Below are 24288 nucleotides of genomic sequence, written 5' to 3'. Positions count from 1 at the left end.
GTGTTAGAGAGGATTTAGCAACATGTTGGAAGGATATTAGAATCATTGGATTCCATAAATAAGCCCCTAGAACATATACTTAAAGCACTCCATACAATTTTTCTATTTATGTATATTCGAAGAACCTATGTATATTGAACCTCTGGGTATATTCAAGTCCTAAATTTGTTGATTTGAGTTCATCTAGATTTCTTGCATCTAATCACATGACCATTTGTCATACTCAATAACATCCCATATGTCATCGTAATCTCTTACGTTGTGTGGGCTTATCGTATCTCTATCTACTCGCCTATTACCTTATATACAACTTAATTTGCCTACATCTTTGTCTAAATACGGTATGTATTAAAATGCTAATTCGAAGGAATGTTGTACTCGCGCAAAATTGGTCACTACTACGTTTCATTCAATTCAACTCTCGGACTCGTGTACTCGGTTTCGGTTCAACAACAACTTTTTATAGCATAGCTTTTAAGTGTTCTTGTTTACGTTTTTGTAGTATTGTAGATATGTTTGTATGCTTCTTATGTACCAAAAGGTAGCTGAGCAAGTTGGAATGCATATAATTAATAAATTTGCAAAAACCATGTCTGTTGTCTGTGCGAAATGTCGCCGTCTGATCTCGTATACTACTCGGCATTTTTACACTCGTTATCCGTTATGGCGGCAAATTAAGCAAATTTTTGATGTAGTATGTATAATTATGGGGATTTGGGTCTAATTTGAGAGATGGAAGTAATGTAATTTTGACAAATTGAACTCAAATCAGATAAAATTTTATTGGAATTATATAAAAAATAACTAATTTGGTTCATTGTTAACTCTTGCATCAAATGTACTTATTTTTTTTTAGAAGATTCTATTTAAAAAAATGCGTAAATTAAATCGGCAATTTTTTGCTTCGAAAAATACTATTTTTATGTTGTAATATTTTTAAAATTGTTGCCTCTTTCGCTTGTTGAGAACACTATTTCGAATATGTCGTATATGACAGATCTCCCCAATGCTTTCCGTGGGACTCTCTTAAACGTCCTATCTTCTCAAAACTGTTTTTTAATTTTTATTTTATATTTTTAAGCTCTACTATATTTCTTCAATAAGTGACAATTCTATTTCAAAATATTTCTACTAGGGATATTCTAATACATTTACGAAACTCAAATCACTCTTGGTTCTGAGATATTTTGCAATTTTGAGGTCTCCCTATGCGAGGGAGGAACTTTCGAACAGAAAAACTATGCAAAATCTCTTAAGAAATCTGATAAACGATTGCTCTTGACTCATTTCTGGATTATTCCTCGTTTAGGACCTTAAATGTCATGTTTAACGTTAGCTTCTTTCGAAGAAAATAACAACTTGTTGACCTCAAATCCAAAGCATGTATAGTTTTGGGCCCCGCTCATTCTCACTAAGGGCTCATTATCACTTCATTAATCATCTAACTGTTAGTATTGACTCCAAACAATGATGAATTTATTATATTAATAGCATAAGGTGATACCAAGAGAGTGGAGAATTTTCCCTACTCACTTTTATAGGGCGAAAATTGATTGGAATTCGTTTTTTTGTAATTTCAGTATTTTATGGCAATGCTCTCTAAGTTTCTTAGAGAGTTCTACTTTTTTCCATTTTCAAATAACAATAATATTGTTTATGATACTGGTATAAAGTTGACTAACATAATACATCTACCTGTCAAAAGTAGTGAGTCTACTTGTGGAATATTAAATTAAACTGTTTATGGTCCTTGGCAATCGAGAGTGGTAACATGTCTCTCTCTCTCTCTCTTTTGAGACATTTTAACTATTAAATGAAAAGAGAGAAATCTCCAACTTCCGACGTAATACCGTTAAGAGATGTTATGATAAGGTGCATTACATATACCGCTATACAAACTTACACACCTGCGAATATTACAAACTCGTTATTATGTATGTGATAACTGGCTGTATACATATATTATGTGCATAAGATCTAGTAAATATGTAATACTACAGCGAGTTGTGTCTATTTTTAGACTCATATAAGCGTTGAATTGTCGAAATAGTCATTTTGCGGTGTCGTGCTTCATGCAGTCACGTTCACGTCTGAAGAATGCGAAAATAAAATTAAAAACAGAACACAATAAAAACAAAAAGCAATATTTAGTAAATACAAAAAAATAAGTAAACGAGAACAGAGAGCGTACTAAGTACGGCCGAAGCTGCATTTGAAGCATGTAACGCATACTTAATGAGTTGTCTCTTAAGTGAAATTTTTATTGCTTGGTTTTTGGGAAATTAATTGGGAACTGTCCTTATATTGATATCCATACATTTTTTATATCAAAAAGTCAACGAATTTCGTACTAAAAATTGTATTGAATCTTTTATCGAATTCGAAATTATTTACACTTACTTACTGCTTTTCGAAGTGCTTTCGAACTCATATCTTTGGGGAGCTTCGAAGAATTTCTTAACAAAACACATCAGTAATTAAACCATGCTATTATTCTATAAGATTCTTACTCAAGTCGCAACTTAGCATTCGGTACTACCGCTTAACTCTTTATACTACTCAAATTCACCGTTATTCGAACAAAGTTGCATTACCCGAGTGCATTAACAGTACATCGTATCCAATGCGCTGCAGTGTAGACGACCGTTTCATTCCCACCTGCTGACAAATCACCCTCGTGCAATTCTCCAACGCCACATCAATGAGTAGTCTGTCTGTGGTCAGCAAAAGCACAACAAAAACAAGAAACGCGAAAGAAATAAACAAAACAACAACGGTTTCTTTGAGGCAATAAGTTGTTGCATTCGACAAGGTTGAATTTATTCAAAGTGAGTATGTGGAAATAAACAACCCGCGCGCTCGCACGTTGGCTCCAACGACCGTTTGCCCGTTCGACAGTTCGCCCACCGCCGCAGTCGTCGTTCGCGTCGTGTGCTGTGTGTACATTCACGATTACCTCGTGCGGCGCACCTGTAACGCCCCGCGCGCCACACGAAGCGTTCATGGTCCAGTCCGCACATGTGAATGTTGCTCCACAGTGTATTCAACTTTGCATTTTTTATGGGTTTACACGACATTCGTCGTTGTGTCTGCTTTGATGATTTATTTTGCAAATCGAACACCGCACCACAAAGGAGCGGAGCTTCTTGATTACACGATTAAGTGGGGAGTGAAAGACAGATAAGTGTTTGAAATATATGCAGATTGAATGGGTATGTGGGCATATTTTTTGGTGAATTTCGTAATATAATAAATTTAAAATAATTTCAAAAACTCCGTTTTTGAATGAGGTAATAAATTTGAGAGACATAATACCATAAAAGCATCAATGATTTGTTTCAGGAAGTGATCTTTCGAATATTTTTAGAGTCTGATTTTCCGATCAGCTGTTCTTGAGACCTATATCCTTTTTTCCACCCACTTGCGTTCTCTTGTAACTTTCAATACTTCTCTCCTCGAGTACAATTACGTTTAATGCTGCAAATACTTTCTCAAACGAACGCAGCTATAGATCATGGATCCATACATTTATACTGAAATATGTACATATAATATTCATACTATACATACATAGCCCCCATCTTGGTACACTCATGATACCTCATATAAGGTCTTATCTTTTATTGTTGTTTTGCTCCACAATTTTATCGTACATTTTGCTTTGCGCCCGATTTTATTACCTCGGGCACGTTGTTCTGTTTACATTTTTTTCTTTTGCTTTTTAATATTTATTACGTACCGCTGAACCGCTCCGTTAAATTGAACGCTGAAGTTATCATACGTCTTTGTTTTCATCGTCGTTTTTGCAACGAACTCAGCGGCGTACATTGGCGCTCAGCTTAAGCTCATTTATATGCGCACAAACGCATATACATATATTTATATACAACAAAAAAAAAATAAATTATTTGGAGCACATTTTATACGTGTCTCCATACGTTTGACGTAAGAGAAATTGTGTGCAACTCTTTAGCGTAACAAATTCACCACACTCACCTCACTTCAGTCACAAGTGCGCTCTTTTGTCAAAACTAAAACTCTCTTAAGTGTGGCACGATGTTTTCTTGCGTTTCGTGCTCGTGTTCGTGCAGTTCGCTGGGCGCCTCGGCTGCGTTGAAAATATTGACATGAATACATTAATTTTATTTTAATTTAATGGTGAAATTGTATACTCGCTCGTTGCCTATTTACTTATGCCTTCTCTGTTTACCTTTCATATTTCTGCAATTCTTGCCAATTTCGGAATGCCGCAAATTTTTCAAATTCATTTGCGGTAAATTTGTACCGCGATGTCAATGTGTGTACATGTGTGCAACATCTGGTTAATTGGCTTTTCGAGCGCTGGGTGAGGTGGATTTTGTGGTTTTTCATACATACTCACAGACACACATATGAGTTACTTATGTGCATTCCCTGCATTTTCATTGCAAATTTACGTAGGCAAATTGAATTCCATGCGAAAAATCCACATTTACATATGGTCTTATATGAATGCACGTATAAATTTATATGTACATTTGAATGCACTTACATATATGTACATATCAATACATCCATTGTTTATAGATATAAAGCTATGCGTCAACTTATGTATTTCATTTATTTATTTTTTTAAAGCTCCCAATACGCATTGAATTAATGTTATACATACATTCGCACTTGTTTTATAGATTTAAATGACGCTCGGCCACGTCTGCGAAGATTTGGGTACTTTTTCTTATGAAATTGTTCATAATTCACAATGATGAAACAATAACAATATATAATATTAGTAGTGAATAATTAAAAGAAACTTGGACCCTAGAACTTCTGATTAGTCTGGTCCTAATTTGTAGGTTATATAATGTCTTTTTAGACTTTTACTCTAAAATACTTGAATTTATTTTTCGAAACATCTTCTAAAGCATATCAAAATCTTTTCCAGGCAAATTTTGTAACTTCTCTATATATATTTTGTCATGAAAATCCTGCCTCGAATTTTTTCGAATTTTTATTAGGCAAATGGATACATCAAATTCATTGATAATAGTATTAAGGCAGTAGTCCGCTTTACAGGCTTCAAAAAATCGATTTTTTTGTTTTGTTTTAAATCCCTTCCAAAACTATCCAAGAATATGTCTTTAAAATTCCAGAGTCCAATTCGACATATTTTCGAAGCTAGAGCAGTTTTAGTGGCCGAGCGTCGAGCAGGTGCGAATGCTCAGGCAGACTTTAAAGCGCGCTTTCTCGAGTTTTCATTTTCACAAGTGTTAGAAAACGGTGCCGGCGATAGCAAAAAGAATATATGTCCGGTCGAAAAAAAACCAAAGTTGTCTAGCTTCAGTATTAAATTATCTTCTATTTGAACTAAAAAAGTTTGACATAACTTATTATTATTTAAACTACTTGTTATGCAACATAAAGTAAATTTTTTTTCTTAAATTGTAAAAGTGAATTTTTTTTCAAACTTTGAAAAAATTTGGAATTTTATAACTTCTTCGGTATTTTTATAGTTCATAAAGAAAAGAAGCTTATAAAAATTAAAAAAAAATGTGTTCGACTGTTTCAGATGCATCGCACGACCTTACAAGTGCAGACTCCAGGCGCTCCAGAAAAATACTTACAACTTGGAAAAAATTTCAATATTTTTTAATAAGAAATATTGTTTTTTAAAGCCTTAAATATAGTACACTATCGTTTTATAATTTCGTTTATCGCAATCATTTCCTTTCAAAAAAAATTGCTAAAAAAACGTTTTTTTTCGGCTTCTAAAGCAGACTACTGCCTTAAAGGGAATGTTGGAGTTTTAATTGTCTGTTTAATTAATGTGGAAGTCAAGGCGCCGCATAGTGGCAGAAGCAGTTGCCTTTTTTTTTGGAAAAAAACTGCCCACAGTGAATCTTGATCAAATGCGAGAGGTGCTCCTTTTAAACCAAAAGTAACCTCAAAACCACTTTAAAATACTATAAATGCAGACCGATTAGTATGTAGTATATAACAATAAATATTTGCCCTTAAATATCACTGCAATTACAGTTGAAGTTCTCCGAAGTTCGAAGTTCTCCATAACTCGAACTCTTAAATTGGCAATAGAAGTCAATTTTCATACAAATTTCCTTCTATACATCGAAGTCTCTCCAACTCGAAGGTTTTTGTGGATTAGTATGATTCGAGTAAGGAAAGTTCAACTGTAGAATATTTTGAGAAAACACGGTGTTCTATTATTTCTGTAGCTTTCAATGCAAACCTAACCTCAAAAAGTATTCAAAAACAACTTGAGAATTGGTTTTATTAACAACTTGTCTTTTATAATATAGCTTAAATCAGATAACTGAAGGCCCATACTTTATAAAATTGACAAGTAAAATTTAAAGGCAAACTAAAATAAAAGAAAACATAGAAGAAATATGTTTATAATCTGTATTTTTTTTTTTACGGATAAGAATTATAAAATTCATTAGGTAGGTTAGGTTAGGTTTGTAGGCAGATCTCTGCAAAAAACAGAAGATCTCTTGAACGTTTGGAATCCGTTACAAATTTCTTAAGACGGCCAATATCGATTCTAGCCAATTCGCTAGGATCGCCTCGGGCCTTCCGAGGTGCTTCAATCTCAGTCTGGCAAAAGCTGGACAATGAAGAAGGAAATGCTTAGATGATTCCACCTCGCCTCCTCCATACAGCTTTGGCAACTTGCATCTGCCACGATCCCAAGTCTCTCCGCATGAGAGTAAGTACACCAATCATCGCGCTGAGATGGACCTTGTCCAGAGAAAGCAGTTGAAAGGACCGCTTACGCTCCACAGAGGGCCAAAAGGACCTCGCCACTGCACAAGTACTGGTAGTTGACCAGCGTTTGACGAGCTCATGAGTAGAAAAAAAATGCATATTAAATGAAATGCAAAATATATTTGTATATATTCCTTTAAATGAATTTATTTTTAAATCCGTAACTTCTTTCGTTCATCACTCAACAGAATTTTGTATTTAATCCTAAAGGTATGCTATGTTTGTACATGTGTAGTATATTCAGTCTCAAATCACATAATATTTCATAATTATTATATGGGTTTAACCCCATAACCCCACTGTTTCCGCGTAAGCTCTTGATAGTTCATATTAAAGGCCACAACCATAATTTTTGAGACTTTCAAGAATTAGTTGTGAAATAAGTATATTTTTAAGTGCATAAAGAGTTGTTATTAGACATTATACTCATCAGAAGTGTTCTTCAACACCGCATACAAAGGGGCTCCACTGTTTGTAGCAATAATTTTTTGCAAATTTTTTGTATATTTATATTTATTTTAATAAGCAAATATTTTGTTTTTGTTGAAAAGTAAGCAAATACTTTAAATGTGTTGCTCTTGCTTATTGGGCGTGTTTATAGTATTGACAGTATATTAATAGTAATATGTACATATTTGTTGTGAATATGGAAACCTGTTTCAAAAGCCGGCATCATCACGTGCTGCGACTTGTGTTTTCACAACAATTAGTGTAACTGTATGTGTCTCCTTCACTGTCTTCAATTAACAAATGCGCAAATTTAATGTATTTCACAAGTAAATATACGGACACACATACATATGGACATACTTACAAGCAATCTTACTTAAAAGCATATTGTTGTAGACACGCCGCTGCGATGTCGATGAGTAATTGAAGTAAATAAATATTGAAAGCTTAAAGATTTATTCTACAGTTTCTAAAATTAGCAAAAAAATGTTGAATAATAATAATTTTATTTTATTTTTGCTATTTTAGAATAATATATTTGTCTATATATACATACATAATATAGTCACGAGTTAAAAAAATAAAATTAAAAAATAGAAAAAACTTAGACAACTAGACACCTATATTTTGAAAATAAAAAAATAGAACTGCTTAGGTAATTATAAAACCGAGACCCGAGCGTGTGGAACCACGCATTGTAGTGTGAACGCTGAGGGATGGTGTGTAGCAGGGGCGCCTGCTCGCAATGCAAAAATGATTGGAAAGGTCGCATGAGCGGTTTGTTGGAAATGTGCCAATTTCTGTTTTTTTTCTAATTTCCGACATTTTTTTCGCCATAAGATCGTATTTTTTTATTTAATGGTCAGTTTAACTACGTCAGCTCATAAAAAAATCAGGATTATTTGTTTTTGTTTTGCACGAATTTGTTTATTAATCTCTATAGAGTCATATGTATGTATGTAGAATAAATTTAAATGGTTTTCTTTATTTTCCCGCTGTGATAAAGAAAAAAATTTTATCAAAGAAAAAAAAACGCGCGAAATTTCGTTTAAATAAATTTGTCTATAATTTATTTTATTTTGTTTATTTTTATTTTTGCTTTTACTTTTAATTTATTGTATGTATTCATATATAGCCTTACGTATATACTTAATAAGCTCATCTACTAATTTGAGATACATTTCTTTTTTTAATTAACCACCTGACATTGAACAAAATACCTTCATGGACATAAAATTGCAAAAAAAAATTTGAGCCAAAAAAATGGTTTCCTCAAAAACAAAAAAGCATGGATCACATACTTCATATAACTTCTATGAAGAAAAGTGTTTTTGCAAGAAAATAAAAATATACATTCATATATGAATTCTATCTAGACAAGTAAGGCAGATAGCTAAAAGGCTTTTTTTGTTTGATATTTTTAGCATGGGGCGTGTGTCAAAAATTATTTTTTTTTCAGTTAGCACAGAAAGAAAGTCTTATGACCATCTCTTAGCTGCGTTTGTGTGGTCTTAATGTTAATCCTGTTTGGCTCAAAAGCGTCTTTGCTGACAACGAAACATGGGTACATATTAGGGCTCTTAAAATTATTAATAGTGTCACAACTCAAAAAAGTCGATTTTTCAGGAGAGCGATTTAAATTTTTCAATTGTCTCTTATTTAGCAAATATAGAAAACTGCCATCAGTTTATGGGTAAATCTAGTGGCGTGTAATATATTAAATATAATGTTGAGCATAAATGGGCCAAATAGAGTGTACTAATGCTTTTTCTTGGGCATAAACGTGACCCACTTTGAATTATGTCGTTATTTATGAAAAATATAAATAAATTTCGCCGTCATAAGTCAAATGTGTCGTTTTTGTTGAAAAAAATCAATACGAAAAATTTAATTACTTTTCACCAATATCGTTGTAATACAAAATGTGTCGTTCTTTCTGAAAATAAAACCAAATTCACTCTATGACAATATGTGTTGTAACACAAAATATGTCTCTCTTTCAGAAAAAAATCCATGCCTAATTCTGGCACAACTGAGAAGTGTCGTTATTGTGGTTAAAAAATAATGCAACATAACAAGTTTAATAACGGCACATTCTTATTTCACGGTTTATTTTTCTACGCATCGGAATGAAATTTTTATACAATATGGACGATGAAATTGCGCACATTTCTGCATACTCAACTCAAAAATCGTGTTTTTCGAGTTGTGACACTATTCAAGTAAATGAGCGATATATGCTCATGACTTTGTTGTTGTTCTGGTTTTAGCGGCTGAAAATATTCCCCATATCATTTTGAGGAATATGTGCGAGTTGATAGCTATTGGTCGAATAAAATTCCGGACTCATTCCTTTTGTGTAGACCTGACTGTCATGGGAACGGATGCTTATGACATTGAAACTAAAGTATAATTGTGCCAATGAATAGTATCGCTATTTTCTTCCAGTGGAAAAAGAAGCTGTTACCTTAATGTCCTCAAGTCAACGAAGAGTAATAGAAATTCTGAAATTCCCAAAGCAATTCGAAAATGCCGTCCGAAAGTGTAAAAGAGGAATGTTTGATACTGCTCACTAAGTATTCGCGAGAGCAGAAATCTTATGTCTTTCTGAAAGTGATGATGATAAATATTTAGAATCCCATTCGTCACTCGATTTCTATTTTAAACATTTTGTATCAACCGTTAGTTGTAAAACTGCCGCTAAGACATTAAGTTTGGGTCAAAAGCCTTTCATTGTTCGAAGATAAGATACAAATCTTTAAAAAATACTCTTCTAAGATTGTCAGACATTTTTTTTAAATTATATTACAAGACTGGAATATTTATTTACATTCCTCGAAAAGTTTTATATACAGATGGTAGAAGTTTTTAATTTATAAAATTTGTTCCACATTTTTGAACTTCCAACCCACAGTACCTAATGAGTTATATTATTTAAAAACTTAGCAAAATCAAAAGGCATTCAAATTGCAAACTTCCTATTCTCCGTGTATAATATGTATATCTAAATATGTATCTTTAAAATGAGCAGATTTAGGTGTGTCTACGACTGTAAATATTTATTTAAGTTTCTCTATATGAATGTATGTACGTGGTGTGTTCAAAAAATAACGGGAATTTTCGTTTAAAAAAATATTTATTCATTCGTCCATATTAATGTTGTCGCCTTTAAGCTAGTTCACATCCAATAGTCGAAACACTTCTCTAACTCGATTTTAAGGATAGCCCTTGGCTCTTTCAGCGATTTCAACATGCTTTTAAAACAAGACAAAACAACCCTTAAGATTCTCTTTATTTCTGGAAATATGAAAAAGTCACATGGAGTCATGTCTGGCGAATATGGAGGTTGGGTCATTGTTATAGTATTGTTTTTTGTCAAGAATTCATGAGCAAGCCACGAGTTCGAGGTTTTAACAAACTTTTATCGCTAACAGCCGGTTTCACGACATTTTTTAATTGAAAATTAAGTTCCATTTAATTTTTATTTAACTTTGCACTTAAGTTTCCTGAGTTTCATCAATATTGACATTTGGCATTCAAAAATTTAAAAGGCAGGGATGTTAGTAAAAATAACAGCTGATTTATGTAAACAAATAAATTGTAATTGTTTGTCAAAATGGGAAACAAAATGGAAATCAGCTGATAGAAAAACGTAACCATGGTTACATATGACAGTACTTAAATAATGTATAAATAAGTAAAATGGTGAAACCGAACTTAATTATTTTTCACTTAAATTTTTCTGATAATAACACGTCTAACCTTAGCGGCAGGCAAAGGAAGCAATGAATACAGCTGAAAATTTTATCGTACTTCCGGGGCTTGTATACTTATCAATATCATAATAATTTAAAGAAAATTGACAATTGGACTATTCAAACCGGTTAAGTTTTTAATTTCAAAATTCCCGTTATTTTTTGAACACACATTTAACTATATACATATTTATGCACATATAAACTACGTATCTGTATTATAAAATATTTAAAAGCAACTCGTGATAGCTTGTCTTATTTCTGTCTGATATATTTTCAGTGAATTTGTATATATGTGTATTCATATACATATGTATATAAATTTGTTTATAAATATTTTTTGTTTTTGCATTTTTAATTTCTTACGTTTCATTGCAAATCTTTCGCTTATTTGCAAAATAAAATTTTACAAGTGGTCTTATACATATCAATGTATGTATATGGATGTATAAATATAAATATATATGTATGTAGATATGGATGTACATAGTATGTCTGTCATCCCACGTAATTTTCGTGAAACACACACACACAAATTTGATTGTGTTGAGACATTGAAAATTTGTTTATGTTCTTTTCAACATTGGCGCCGTTTTATATACCAGCCATATAAATATGTTTGTCGCTATGTCTATTTGTTGTTTTGAGCGCGCTTGTCTGCCATATTTTAGCGCATTTCCTCTTCTTTATGTTTCATAGAGTGCGGAAAAACTGCAACGAAAGCATGCAAACTGTCGCATTTTTGCACAAATTTACTCAAAATAAATCACCGGAGGGCAAGTATTTTTATACACAATAAATATAACAGCAGCTCTGTATATCAAATATTGTAAGTATGTATGTGTGTACTTCCAATATTTGCGAATCAGCTTCCGAGTACAACAAGCCTCCATTCGTGTGCAGATTGTTTTTCCATCAACAGTGTTTACTTGTTCTACAAACAATTTGCATGCGATTCGCGAATTCCATCTATATAGTACATTTCAAAAGGCCTGGCTGCTTCCTGCCGCCACTTGCTGAACACCTGGATGAATTTCACCGTTGAGTTTTTGGGCATGTCGGTTTGTCAGTGGCAACGCACGTGCGATTTCTTGCTTATTGTTAGTATGTATTGCTTCAATGACACACCTTCTATATACACACATACAAACACACACACACCAACGAAAATCCAAACAAAAACCACCGTTTGCTTTCTTTTGTTGTTATTGTTGCTTATTTGTTGTTCCGTGTGGCATTTCTATCAATGATTGCCGAAGAGGTCACAACAAAAGACATTCCATTGTCAGGCAAATCTACAAAATGAGCTTAGAATGTATGAGTGTGTGTGTGCCCGGCAGAGAATAAGAACGAATTTGTTTGAAATACATTCATACATACATACAGACACCTTAGTACATATATAGCGCACAGCTAACAAAGTAAATACTTGTGTATTGTAAGTTGCTTCTTATTGTTACCTACAAACCAACCGCTCGCCCATGCCTACGTGCCTTGTCGCATGTGCCTTCGGAGTCACCTTTTGCTGCTCTGCTGCTGCTGCTTCTTCTTCTTCTACTTTTACTTGAAACATACCGACACACATTAGTGCATACAACTAGCGTACACACCCCTTTGGTGTGGTGAATTTGAATTTTTGGCTCCAACAACAAACAAATTTTGGAATTTTCTCTTATATGCCGAGCGCTATTCGTGTTTCGTGTATGCCGAAGAGCAAGGATTTCACGCACAAATACATTGAAATGTGGCTCCAGCACGAAAGCTTTGTTATTCGTAAGCGTTGTATGTGTTTGTGTTTTAACTTTATTTTCGTTTAATTTCCACCACAAAGCTAAGGACTCGGCTGGAGACTGTACATTACTGTATTGCGTTATTTCATTACATTTGCTTGCTTGTTTTTGTGTTGTGTGTGTTTGTGTTGGTGTATTACGAATTAAAGTTGTAGCGAATTCTGCACGTAGTTTCACATAAATATTTATGTCTGTATGTATATGTAGGTACAATACATAATCCACGTGTTGCCTTGACCTAATACACTCTCTGATAAGATGGCTGGCATTGCAGCACACAGCTGTTGGCTGTTCAATGCTTCATTTGGTGCGGGGATTCAACTAGATTTTGGGACATAAAATTTGAGACTGCATTTCAGACTTTCTTTACATATGCAAATACATACGTACATACAATAGATATAAACTCGGAAATGCGAACATATCTGAAGTTTATTACAAGGTATCTTGTATGGATATGTAGTAATCAAAGCAAATTTATTATTTTGAAGCCAAATTCATATTTTTGCCATTATAAAAGTAATTTCAGAGAAAAAAAAGTTGAATTTATGTATGTATGTTTGCATGTGTGTAGCTCAAACGATGATTTTGATCTTTTCTTGGGAACTGTGGTAGGCCACTAACCTCAAGTGGTCACCTATAAACGTGGGAATTCGGTTTCTTCTGATTTTATTCCCAAAATTCGGCACTGCTGGTTTGCTTATTTCATTAAGAAATCTAGATTAGATTGGATTTTATAAGAGGATCGCACTATGACCTAGGGTCTATTGTGCCCTCTCCTGTTTATCACAGAATAACATCTAGTCCTGTAGCTCTAAGAAAACTTTGTAACGCTGCAAGGCTGGTGGTCGCGATACTTTCCCTTTGGGGATATAGAGACCCCATTGCCTGAAACAGTTTAGAGTGACGAAGTCCCTGCAATTGCAGCCAGTAGCGATTCCTACATACCAATTCGCCTTCGAGTAGTCCATTTTTGAGAGCTTGCGGACCAACAGCATTGAAGGGCTCTGGCCCCACCGGTCTGGCAGCCGCGGCCTTCCTAGCTAGCTGGTCTGCGAGTTCGTTAAGAAATCTAGATACCGTCAGCTCCTTTAATATGTGCAGAGCTTCGCTTCATGAGCCGACGCTTTGGGTCGTTTATATGTATGTACATATGTAGAAATCCCTTGGTTAATACCATACTTAGAACTCTTAAAGCGTTTTAGTTATATAATGATGGTATTATGGAACGTTATCGGAACCCAGAACTGAAAATTGCGCCAAATATTAGGAGATCTCTATTCTCTAAAATATCTGGTAGTTCTTCGGCCTCTTAGGACAATTGGATTTTTTGGCTAATTTAAAATGATTTTCTATTTGTTTGTCTGGCTTTTACCTAAAAATAAGATGACAATGTTTTTGCCATAAGAACCCGGAACCGAATCATGGAATCGATAGCCATGGGCTATTACTTATTATGTCTTTCCGATAATTAGTGAACCAAACTACTACACTTTACTTCGATTCGTGTTGTCTAACTGACCATTTAGAGGTTTGTTGTAATATCCGTAGTAGCGGTGCTTGGAAATATGGAATAGAAGTGATTTAACTAATAGCTATAGATACATTTTTTATTAATATACAACTATATCCAACGTTTAAATAAAATTAAACATAACCTCAAAATAAAGAAAATCCAAGTCCTTAAAGTTCTAGTATGCATATCTAATACTAATACTAAGTTTAGAATTTATAAACAAAAAAAGTTTATTTATATTTTAAGTCACAGTAACAGTAATAAGTCACTCCGGATATGCAAACACGAAACCCTTAAGCATAGCTTCCCATATAATTATTTTTAATTTTTTAATAATATTTAAGCTAATTCCCCCTATCTCTATCTTTCAGATCGTTGCCCGTCGCCATGATCTCAAGCTCATCGTCACTTCAGCCACTATGGATTCCACAAAATTCGCCACATTCTTTGGTAATGTACCCAACTTTACCATACCCGGACGTACTTTCCCCGTTGATGTGATGTTCAGTAAGAATACTTGCGAGGACTATGTCGAATCGGCGGTGAAACAAGCACTACAAGTGCATTTAACACCCAACGAGGGTGATATGTTAATATTTATGCCCGGTCAAGAGGATATCGAGGTGACGTGTGAAGTGTTGGCTGAACGCTTGGCGGAGATTGACAATGCACCCGAACTGTCTATACTACCCATCTACTCGCAGTTACCCTCTGATCTGCAAGCGAAAATATTTCAAAAATCACCAGAAGGCCTACGCAAATGTGTGGTCGCCACAAATATAGCGGAGACCTCACTCACCGTCGATGGTATTATCTATGTCATCGATTCGGGTTATTGCAAACTAAAAGTCTACAATCCACGTATTGGTATGGACGCACTACAGATTTATCCCATATCACAAGCGAATGCCAATCAGCGTTCGGGTCGTGCTGGACGTACCGGACCAGGTCAGGCGTTCCGTCTCTACACACAGCGTCAGTACAAGGAGGATCTACTGCCACTAACTGTGCCTGAGATACAGCGTACGAATTTGGCGAATACGGTGCTGTTACTGAAATCATTGGGTGTCGTGGACCTGCTGCAGTTTCATTTTATGGATCCACCGCCACAGGATAACATACTCAATTCACTGTATCAGTTGTGGATACTTGGCGCTTTGGATCACACTGGCGCATTGACGCCGCTCGGTCGGCAGATGGCTGAATTCCCACTCGATCCGCCGCAGTGTCAAATGTTGATCGTCTCTTGTCAAATGGAGTGCAGTGCTGAGGTGCTCATCATAGGTGAGTATCAACGTCTTGCACTATAACAAAGATCTTTATATAATTTCTGTATTTTCTACTCCTTGCAGTTTCCATGCTCTCTGTGCCCTCCATATTCTATCGGCCCAAGGGACGCGAGGAAGAAGCTGACGGTGTACGAGAGAAGTTCCAAGTGCCGGAATCAGACCATCTCACCTACCTCAATGTGTATCTGCAGTGGAAGCAGAATAAGTAAGTATTTTGGGCGCAGAGTTGCAATTCATTTACTAACCTCTTTCCATTTACTTTCCACTCCCGCAGCTACAACTCCAGCTGGTGCAATGAGCACTTCATACACGTCAAGGCAATGCGTAAAGTACGTGAGGTACGTCAACAACTCAAGGATATCATGATACAGCAGAAACTCAATGTCAAATCCTGCGGCACCGATTGGGACATTGTGCGCAAGTGCATTTGTTCGGCGTACTTCTACCAAGCTGCGCGTCTCAAAGGTATCGGCGAGTATGTGAACTTGCGTACGGGCATGCCATGCCATCTGCATCCCACCTCTGCGCTCTATGGACTCGGCACCACGCCCGATTATGTGGTCTATCATGAGCTCGTGATGACCGCCAAGGAATATATGCAATGTGCCACTGCCGTCGATGGTTATTGGTTAGCCGAACTGGGTCCTATGTTCTTCTCTGTCAAAGAGACCGGACGCAGCGGGCGTGAGAAAAAGAAGCAAGCGGCTGAGCATTTGAAAGAAATGGAGACACAGATGCAGTTGGCGCAAGAGCAAATGGAGGAACGTAAATTGCAAGCGGCTCAACGCGAAGAGCAAATGACGCCGAAGCAGGAGATCATTACACCCGGTGGTGCTACACCCCGACGTACGCCAGCGCGCATTGGCTTGTAATTGTGACAAGTTTGTTGTGCTGTTAGGTGTTGACAAGCATACATGTGTATGTGCTTAGGTACTCGTGTTACATTTCTTATGACCATAGTGAAACATACTACTAGGCCAATTTAATATTCTGTATTCTGATTATTGAAATAAAGTGAGCTACAAAGATGTGTGAAAAGTTTCGGTTTTTTTTTAAAAAGTGACGCTATGTCAATATATTAAAATATTTATCTTAAATTGGTACCGTTGCTTACCGCGGGTCCTCATTCGAGTTACTTCAGCATCGAGTTCCTTTCTAACTAGATTCTTGGAACTATTCTGTCTGTGTTCTGCGAACCTGGTTTGCTCTGCTGAATATTTTTTTAGGCTCTAGCACCTGTGTTTGGGTCTCGATTTTGATACGAAGTATGCATTCCGCGGAGCAGATTTTCTTTGCTGAATATTTTTTCAGTAGTTTCCGTCTCGATGACATAAACCCGACTGGAAATACCAATGGAAGTTCCAAGTCTCATTAATTGTTGATTACTGCTTTCTAATTGTTTGGATCTCTTCAACTTGTTGTACGTGCTCTATTGCAAATTTTCCATTAAATTGTGATAATTTCGAGTCCGAAGCCACTTAATTTCTTAATTTATTGTTGTCGTAATATTGATAATATATTTTTATGAGCTTTAGAGAGTAATAAATTCGCTGGATTACATTATAACACAGGGAAAAACTAGATTGCTCTTTATATTGAGTAGAGTACATCATCCAAGTTCGGAAATCTAACAAAAATAATGATAACCTACTAAAGTTAGAGCCATTAATGTAACCAGTTATTGAAAAGTTAGACTTTTATTTATTCTGTATATAATAGCATAGCTAAATAACAAAAATATTTAATGCAGACGTTATAAATTTCCAATAGGGAATATGTACATATATATGTATGTGTTAAAGCATGTTATTTTCATTTAAGGTATACATATATAAATCATTCATAACAATCTAATCAACACGATACAATCAATATATAACGCACTAGATAATTGCTTGCCAGGTAACAACTAGCTCATTCCTTGCGATTAGCCATGGTTTGCTCGATTTCCTCAACGGTGCGTGGTACTGTGGCGAAATTCTCACAACCGTCAACTTTAATGAGGACATCGTCTTCTATGCGCACACCACCAAACTTGCGGAAACGTTCATAGACCTCTTTCACGATGAACTTGTTCAGATTCGGATCGGCCAGTGCACGATCCATTAGGTATTCAATAAAGTAACAACCCGGTTCAACGGTCACGTACATGCCCGCCTTCAAAGTGCGTGCGAAACGTAATTTACACAGCCAAGGTTCTGCGGGGCGACTTGGTTGCCCTGCTAGGTAGCCACCAACATCGTGCACATCCAAACCAAGTAAATGTCCTAAACCGTGTGGTTGGAAAATGCCAGCCAAACCAGCGTCCAGCATGTCCTCTACGTCACCTTTTAGCATGCCACCTTCTTTCAATTTGGTAAGCATGACACGGCAAGCCAACTTGTGCATATCCACCCATGAGACGCCATCGCGTGCCTCCGCCAGCACAGCGTTACGTCCGGCCAAAACGGCATTGTAAATGAATTTCTGATCTTCGGTGAATTTGCCATTAGCTGGGAAACTGCAGGTAATATCTGCGGCATAACCACAATAATTTGCGCCCATATCAAATAGGCACATATCACCATTGCGTACAGGACCATCATTTGGTGCACCGGCGTGTCCATAATGCAACACCGCCGAATTCACACCACTACCGCAAATGCAAGTGTACGAGGCGTGACGACAACCGCCAACAGCATAGGCGTGATGTAAAAATACAGCCTCACCCTCATACTCCGAACGTCCTGGACGCATAAACTGCATGACACGTATGTGCGCATCCGACGAGACTTTTGCGACATAACGTAGCACTTCAATCTCTTCGGGTGACTTGATTACACGACACTCAGCTATCACTGGATGTAGAAGATTACAATCGACAACAAATTTCTCGATTCCTTCAAAACGTGCTGGTTTGGATATTAAACCACTATCTGTGTTAAGACCACTCAATGTTAGAATGACGGAGGGTTCTGCCTTCTCAAAAAATGTATTCAATTCGTCCACATAAAGCACCTCATCCACTTCGTACATTTTCTTGAATTCATTTAACGTATATAGTTTACCCATCCAAGTGGCATATTCCTCGGGCAAACGTGGCACAAATAAAGTGGATTTGGGTATATCAACATTCAGCACACCAAAACAACCGGGTTCCTTCACGCCAAATAAGTACTGGAAATAGGACTCCTGGCGAAAGAGATAACTCACATCCGTATCGTTGAAGCTAACATCATCGCCGCCAGCGAGTAATACATACGACTTTGGTTTCACAGAACTGTGTTCTTTCAGTGCAGCGGCCAACTTTTGACGGTTTTGCCGGAACAATGACATTGCCACAGTGTGTGTTGCTGGACCCATACGAAAGGTGGCCATTTTGTTGTGACTTTGCTTAGTGTAGTACTGTAAAAAACAAATAGTTGTAAATTATATTTTTACTATTTATATGTACAATGCATTTCTGCTATCACTTACGTGTGCGTAGTTAGAATTTCAAACCGCAACTGGATTTTATTCTCGTATAACTTTTATCTCGTTTGCTGTGGTTGTCCACTTAATATTCCAATGGTTTTATTGCAATTCAACTAATCAGTAAGCTGAGTGGTAGACACAATTTGTAATCGGCAACGGAGAAACTTTCTTTGTGTTTTGTTATTATTTTTTATTTATTTTTGTTTTTGTGCACACAGCTGATTAGCGCTGGCACAATGATTTTTTGTTGGAAGTGATAAGGCTGAAACTTATGAACGATAAGTTATCGATTAATTAATATCGAAGTATTAAGAAATGGTGATATCAATTGGAAAATTATTTATTTTGATCTTGTAATACATATATTTATGTGATAATTTATAATTAACCCGGTGGCATACTCTTGCGCTTTAGGACTGGGACTATGTACGAATTCGGATATCTGTAAACTCACTATGAAATGCTTGCATATCGGAAATTCGATTAATCATTAATTAGATATACGGTTTATGAAGAGTTTGCCGAAAGGGGTGCAATATTTACTGGACGCGACGAGCTACAAAGAGACAACGCAGACTTTGGGACTAATGTTACCTCATGAATGACTTAAACCACTCTTCCATACGACAAATGTTATTTATAAAATGAACACAAATAGCAAAAGTCAATTTTCAAGTGTCAATCCCAAATCCATACATTTATTCTGCTCGAACAAATTTTAGTTAGTAAAGGAAATAATCCGAAAATACATAAAATATTGAATATTGAAATCCCTTTATACTATAACATATAAATTTAGATAAGCTGAGTATCGACGACAAAAATATTCCAAAATCCTTTTAAGGGGAAAAAACTGCAACGGGCTAGCGTACCCAACAAGAAAGTCCTATTTCTTACTGATCACCACTTTCTCGAAGTGTTCTTTGGCTGTGTGCGTTGTGTGAGCGCCGCCCGCATGACGCGGCACACACATACGCATCGAAACCTTCTGCTGGTTGAGCCAGGCGTTCGGCGCATGTGGAAAATCATCCTTGCGATAGTAGCCCATAATGCCAGACTTGCGTATTGAACCGATTTCGTAAGTGATAAGTGGACTCAATAGATTCGAAGCGTGCGCATTCGGTAATTTCGCCACTTTCGATTTCTCCATCGTACGCATAACACATGTCGTGTCGCAGGAGATGCAAGCGAGATCCTGCAGCACTTTTATGCGTGCACCCGCAGCGGCACACTCATCATTCGTGGCATCCATATACTTGCGCAGTGTCTCCTGTAGCGCATGTATTTGCGACTCTATCTTCTCCTTAAAGCTGTTCAGTATGTCATCCACCGATGCCAAGCCGAGCGTTATTCTTATATTATCCATGGCTTGGTACATATTCTTATCATTGGTTTTGATTTGATTTTGCATCTCGATGAATTTCTTATCCAAACGGCATTGGAACTCTTGCATCTGCTCGTTAGAGACTTTGCGTTGCAATTGATTGTAGTCGACTTTATTAGCTAGCAGTATCTCAATTTCACTTTTATCGATCTTATCATTCATTACTTCATCAATAGTCTTGGTGAGCTCATCAATGGTTTCACTGTAATTAATGTTTTTCGATTCCATGCGATCGCTAGCCTCTTTTAAACTGGACACATAAAATTTCAGATCTTTCAATTGTTCCTGCAGATCGGAAATGAGCCGTGTGGTGCGTTGGCAATCCTGTTCGAGTATTGTGGCAGTAATTTCATTGACCTTATTCGTAAGCATACAGAACTCTGACTTGAGATCCATCAGTTGATCAAGCAGCTTGTCGGGTGAGTAGCAGAGATGGCCATCTAAATCGTACTCCTCTTGTGGTCGTGTTACTGGTTGTACCGTTATGTGTGATGTTAACGGTGACTTATAGGAGGGATCGCTGTGCATACTTTCCTCCTCAGCTTCTTCATCTTCAACACCATCTTCTAGACGGTCTAATTCGGGATCGAAATAGGCATCATCCAGCCGAAAGCCGTATGCGTTTTCTATATATGTGTTTTCCTTCTGTATCGCAATCATTTTCTTTGCCAACGATTGTAATTGTTCCACTTGCATAGGTGTGGCTCTTTTCTGCACTGTAGCAGCAGCAACAAGACGCATCATTTCCATTACCAATTCAAGTTGATCCTTCATAATGGCAAGACCACGATAGATCGAAGACGGTAACTGTTGATGATCCATTTGTATAGCCAGTTCGAGTTCTTCAGCCGAAGTTTTAACTTCGAGCGGTTGCTCGATCACTGTCGGTACACTTTCTGGCTCTACTGGTTTTTCAAGTGAGCGTTTTGGCGATGGTTGCGCAGCCACCGTTGGTTCAGGTGGGGGCTCTAACTGAGCTCCTTCCTCTGCTTCTTGTATAGTTTCTTCCTGAATTACTTGCACTTCCTCAACGCCTTCACCACCCTCACCAGCTTCACCATCTTCTGCCTCTTCAATTTCTGTTTCATCCGCTGTTACAGTATCCTCCGGATCTGCACCACCTGTCTCTCTTCTACGATTGCGTCTCATCAGTTTTCGACTATACGCCGCTAATGGCTTTGCCAATTCGTTGGCATGACGCGGGGAGGCGCCTTTAACATGCGCAAAAGTGGTATCACTACCGAACTTGCCACTGCTCATAACTATCGAAACATTTTCGTACTTCGTATAGTCCACTGGTTCGTCGATTAGATTCAGCTTTTCGGCGAATGAAAAAAGTAAAAAATGCAGCGCGTAAAAATTTACATGTCCCGGCTCCGGCGAACCGATAGCCAGATCGATGAGTTGTCGAAAATTCAATTCTGTTGACATGGTATCTTGTAAAGCTTAAGAAAACGAATTTATTTGAAACTACGGAAAATGTTCTAAAAAATAAGTTCTCCGAAAATATACTATTATTCTATGTCTGTTGTCAAATTTGAAATGTAATTCAATTCCTCAAAAAATTCATCATTTACGAATGCTTCGGAAAGTGAAAGCTTTCAGCGCATGAATGTATTTTTTCCGTAAAAAAAAAAACCTAAAATAATATGTATACTCGTAAAAGTAAATACTTTTGAAAATCTTGCGTTTTTAAATTTCTAACGTCGCTGAATCACTTGGACAAGCCCCTACAGACCATGTGGTTTATATTTCATGAGAGATTTAAACAGATACATTCTATGCTAATACAGTTAGAGCCTCACTTGTAAGCCCATACGGAACATACATCTCCAACTTATAAAGTATTATAAATGAATTTGGCCCATAAGAGATATGCTGGTCCTGATAATCAGAGTTTGCTAATTTGTTTTTGGAATACCGTCCGACATTTACCCGCAGAAAGTTTTAGGACCGGCTATTTTTTAGCAACTACATATATGGAGAGAGTAATTAGACCAAATCCCAACGGAAATGAAAAAATCCGAAATTCGGGAAATACCTAATATTGGTTCGTTAGAGATGTCGTGAGATACTTCCAATACTAATAAATAAACTACACTATAATATCTGAGGTCGACAATCAAATATGGATCTATTTTTTAGGCAATTGTTAGAGGAAAGTAAAAATGTACAGATGGGAAAGTATCTTCTATTCATTCGGTCTTTTTGATCAACTATGTTCCCAGTTTTCGGGGTCTCTAGCATGGTTTCGGTGCTTTATTTTATAGAGCCGACATACACATGGCCATCAAATTGAGGTTGGTCTCGCTCACATTTCATATTTCAAACGAAGCCCGCCGTTCGTTTTTGAATGCTATTAGCGCGCTATTTCAAAAGAAGAACAAGACAAAAAGCGCAAGTTTCCCACGCTTCAGAGCTTTTGACGCTGGTATGTATTTTAAAGTATTTCTCTAAAAATAATTTAAATTGTTTACATTTATTAACAGTAACGCTGAAGAAAGCGTTAAAATGTTAACCTCAAAATCAATTTTCATGAGGTTAACTAATAAAATTGAAATTAAAAAAAATCAAAAAATTTCCATGAAATTTGCAAAAATATAACAATTAAAATAGATGCAAGTCACTCGCGCATTCAGTACAATAAAGCTACACGGGTCGATAGAGGTTAAATGTTTTTAAATATAAAGGTGAAAAAATGGTTAATAATTGATTTGTCAGTAGAATGTACTAAATTCTGATGGACGCGCGCTACTACGATAGTAGGCATATGACGTCACCACGTGAGCGAAAAGCTTCGTTAGCACGCATACAGTTAAAGCACAATCGGCACAATTGTAAACAGAACGGCGTCGGCGGCGGCGAGCTTTTATGACATTCAATCAATTTGGCGGCGGCTTTCTACCAACCAATAAAAGTCTCAATGCGACAGAAGTTCGAAGACATTCAAACGTGCGGAACGTGTATTGCGTCGAAGGTGGAAAAGCGGAAACGGAAAACAAATTTTTAAAAATAACTGTGTAAATAAATAGAGAAGGCGAAAATAGCAACAAATTGTTGTGAGTGTGTAAATAATTGCATAAATTGTAGTGTCTAAGTGTCCCCTCGGCTAAGTGTGTTAAAAGCGTAGCAAACAACTTGTAAAACAACAAAAACAAATTTGTGTGTGTTTGGCTAACGTGTGAATTGACAAAGAATGCTGGATGCCTAGAATCATCAAGTGTCAGTGCGACAAAGGAAAATAAGTGTTTTTTGTGTTTCTTCTGTTTACAACGATTTACACACATAACCTACGTTACTGTATCGTCGTCATACGTAAGAACGCGGGGGGTAGTGTGAAAGTGTCATCTAAATTAAAGCCTACTGGATGCATGGTGTCACAGTGAGCGATTTGCGGCAGAGAATCAATTTGAAGATTTAATTAATAGTTGGTTGTTAACCAAAAAAACAATAACAACAAATAGAAAAAATATATATATTTATAGTGCTGTGTATATGTATTCATATGAATACTGAGATTATTTGATTAAAGAAAAATATTATATATAAAAATAATCTTAAATTGTTTAAAAAATATTTTGAGTATGTTTTAATGCAGAAAAAACTAAATAAAACTATGAAAATTTAATAACTGATTCTTCAAAATATTAAATGAAATGGTCATCAGGCTGGATATATGCATGTAAGTACAATTCATATATAATTTTTTGAATGCAAAATAAAGTGTTTTTAATGAAAACTTATTTTCGAATTTTTTTTAAGAATTATTTGAAAATTGATAAAAATTTATGAAGTTTCAGAATAAATTAAAAATTAAAAAAAAAAAAAATAAATTGTATAAAAAAATATTTTTTTACGAAATAAAATAATTAAAAAATAAATAAAA

At 36.1% G+C, this 24288-nt stretch overlaps 4 protein-coding genes across 9 annotated transcripts in view; 2 read left to right on the top strand and 2 right to left on the bottom strand.

Annotated features, from left to right (window-relative positions):
- The window catches only part of LOC105208827 (pre-mRNA-splicing factor ATP-dependent RNA helicase PRP16), a 40646-nt gene extending 24182 nt beyond the window's left edge, over positions 1-16464 (top strand). The window contains exons 1-4 of one of the 3 annotated variants that reach the window (XM_054232423.1): positions 2675-2828; positions 14648-15560; positions 15629-15770; positions 15840-16464. In XM_054232423.1, coding sequence (XP_054088398.1) covers positions 14696-15560; positions 15629-15770; positions 15840-16437 — 1605 coding nt within the window. In that variant the 5' untranslated portion in view covers positions 2675-2828; positions 14648-14695 and the 3' untranslated portion in view covers positions 16438-16464. Of the gene's footprint in view, positions 1-2674; positions 2829-2859; positions 3213-14647; positions 15561-15628; positions 15771-15839 lie in introns of those variants that run through there. The other 2 variants (XM_054232422.1, XM_011178883.3) reach the window with 2 other exon arrangements.
- A 772-nt stretch (positions 16465-17236) lies between these two features.
- Positions 17237-19192, bottom strand: LOC105208832 (xaa-Pro dipeptidase). Its single transcript, XM_011178887.3, has 2 exons — positions 19022-19192; positions 17237-18949 (listed from the first exon to the last, which is right to left on the bottom strand). The coding sequence occupies exon 2, from the start codon at positions 18920-18922 to the stop codon at positions 17480-17482; it is 1443 nt and encodes a 480-aa protein (XP_011177189.1). The 5' UTR covers positions 18923-18949; positions 19022-19192; the 3' UTR covers positions 17237-17479.
- A 490-nt stretch (positions 19193-19682) lies between these two features.
- LOC105208833 (uncharacterized) lies at positions 19683-21956 on the bottom strand. The gene has a single exon (XM_011178888.3). The coding sequence runs from the start codon at positions 21831-21833 to the stop codon at positions 19905-19907; it is 1929 nt and encodes a 642-aa protein (XP_011177190.1). The 5' UTR covers positions 21834-21956; the 3' UTR covers positions 19683-19904.
- Positions 21957-23314: 1358 nt separating this feature from the next.
- Positions 23315-24288, top strand: part of LOC105208839 (receptor-type tyrosine-protein kinase FLT3) — a 30066-nt gene continuing 29092 nt past the window's right edge. For 2 of the 4 annotated variants that reach the window (XM_011178896.3, XM_054230818.1), the window contains exons 1-2: positions 23324-23461; positions 24001-24084. The gene's annotated coding sequence lies outside the window, so the exon portion shown is untranslated. Of the gene's footprint in view, positions 24085-24288 lie in introns of all 4 variants that reach the window. The other 2 variants (XM_054230819.1, XM_011178895.3) reach the window with 2 other exon arrangements.

Source organism: Zeugodacus cucurbitae, chromosome 5 (assembly GCF_028554725.1).
Source record: "Zeugodacus cucurbitae isolate PBARC_wt_2022May chromosome 5, idZeuCucr1.2, whole genome shotgun sequence".
NCBI classification, from domain to species: domain Eukaryota; kingdom Metazoa; phylum Arthropoda; class Insecta; order Diptera; family Tephritidae; genus Zeugodacus; species Zeugodacus cucurbitae.
Note: the sequence above shows the minus strand (reverse complement) of the source record. Positions and strands in the feature narration are given on the sequence as shown.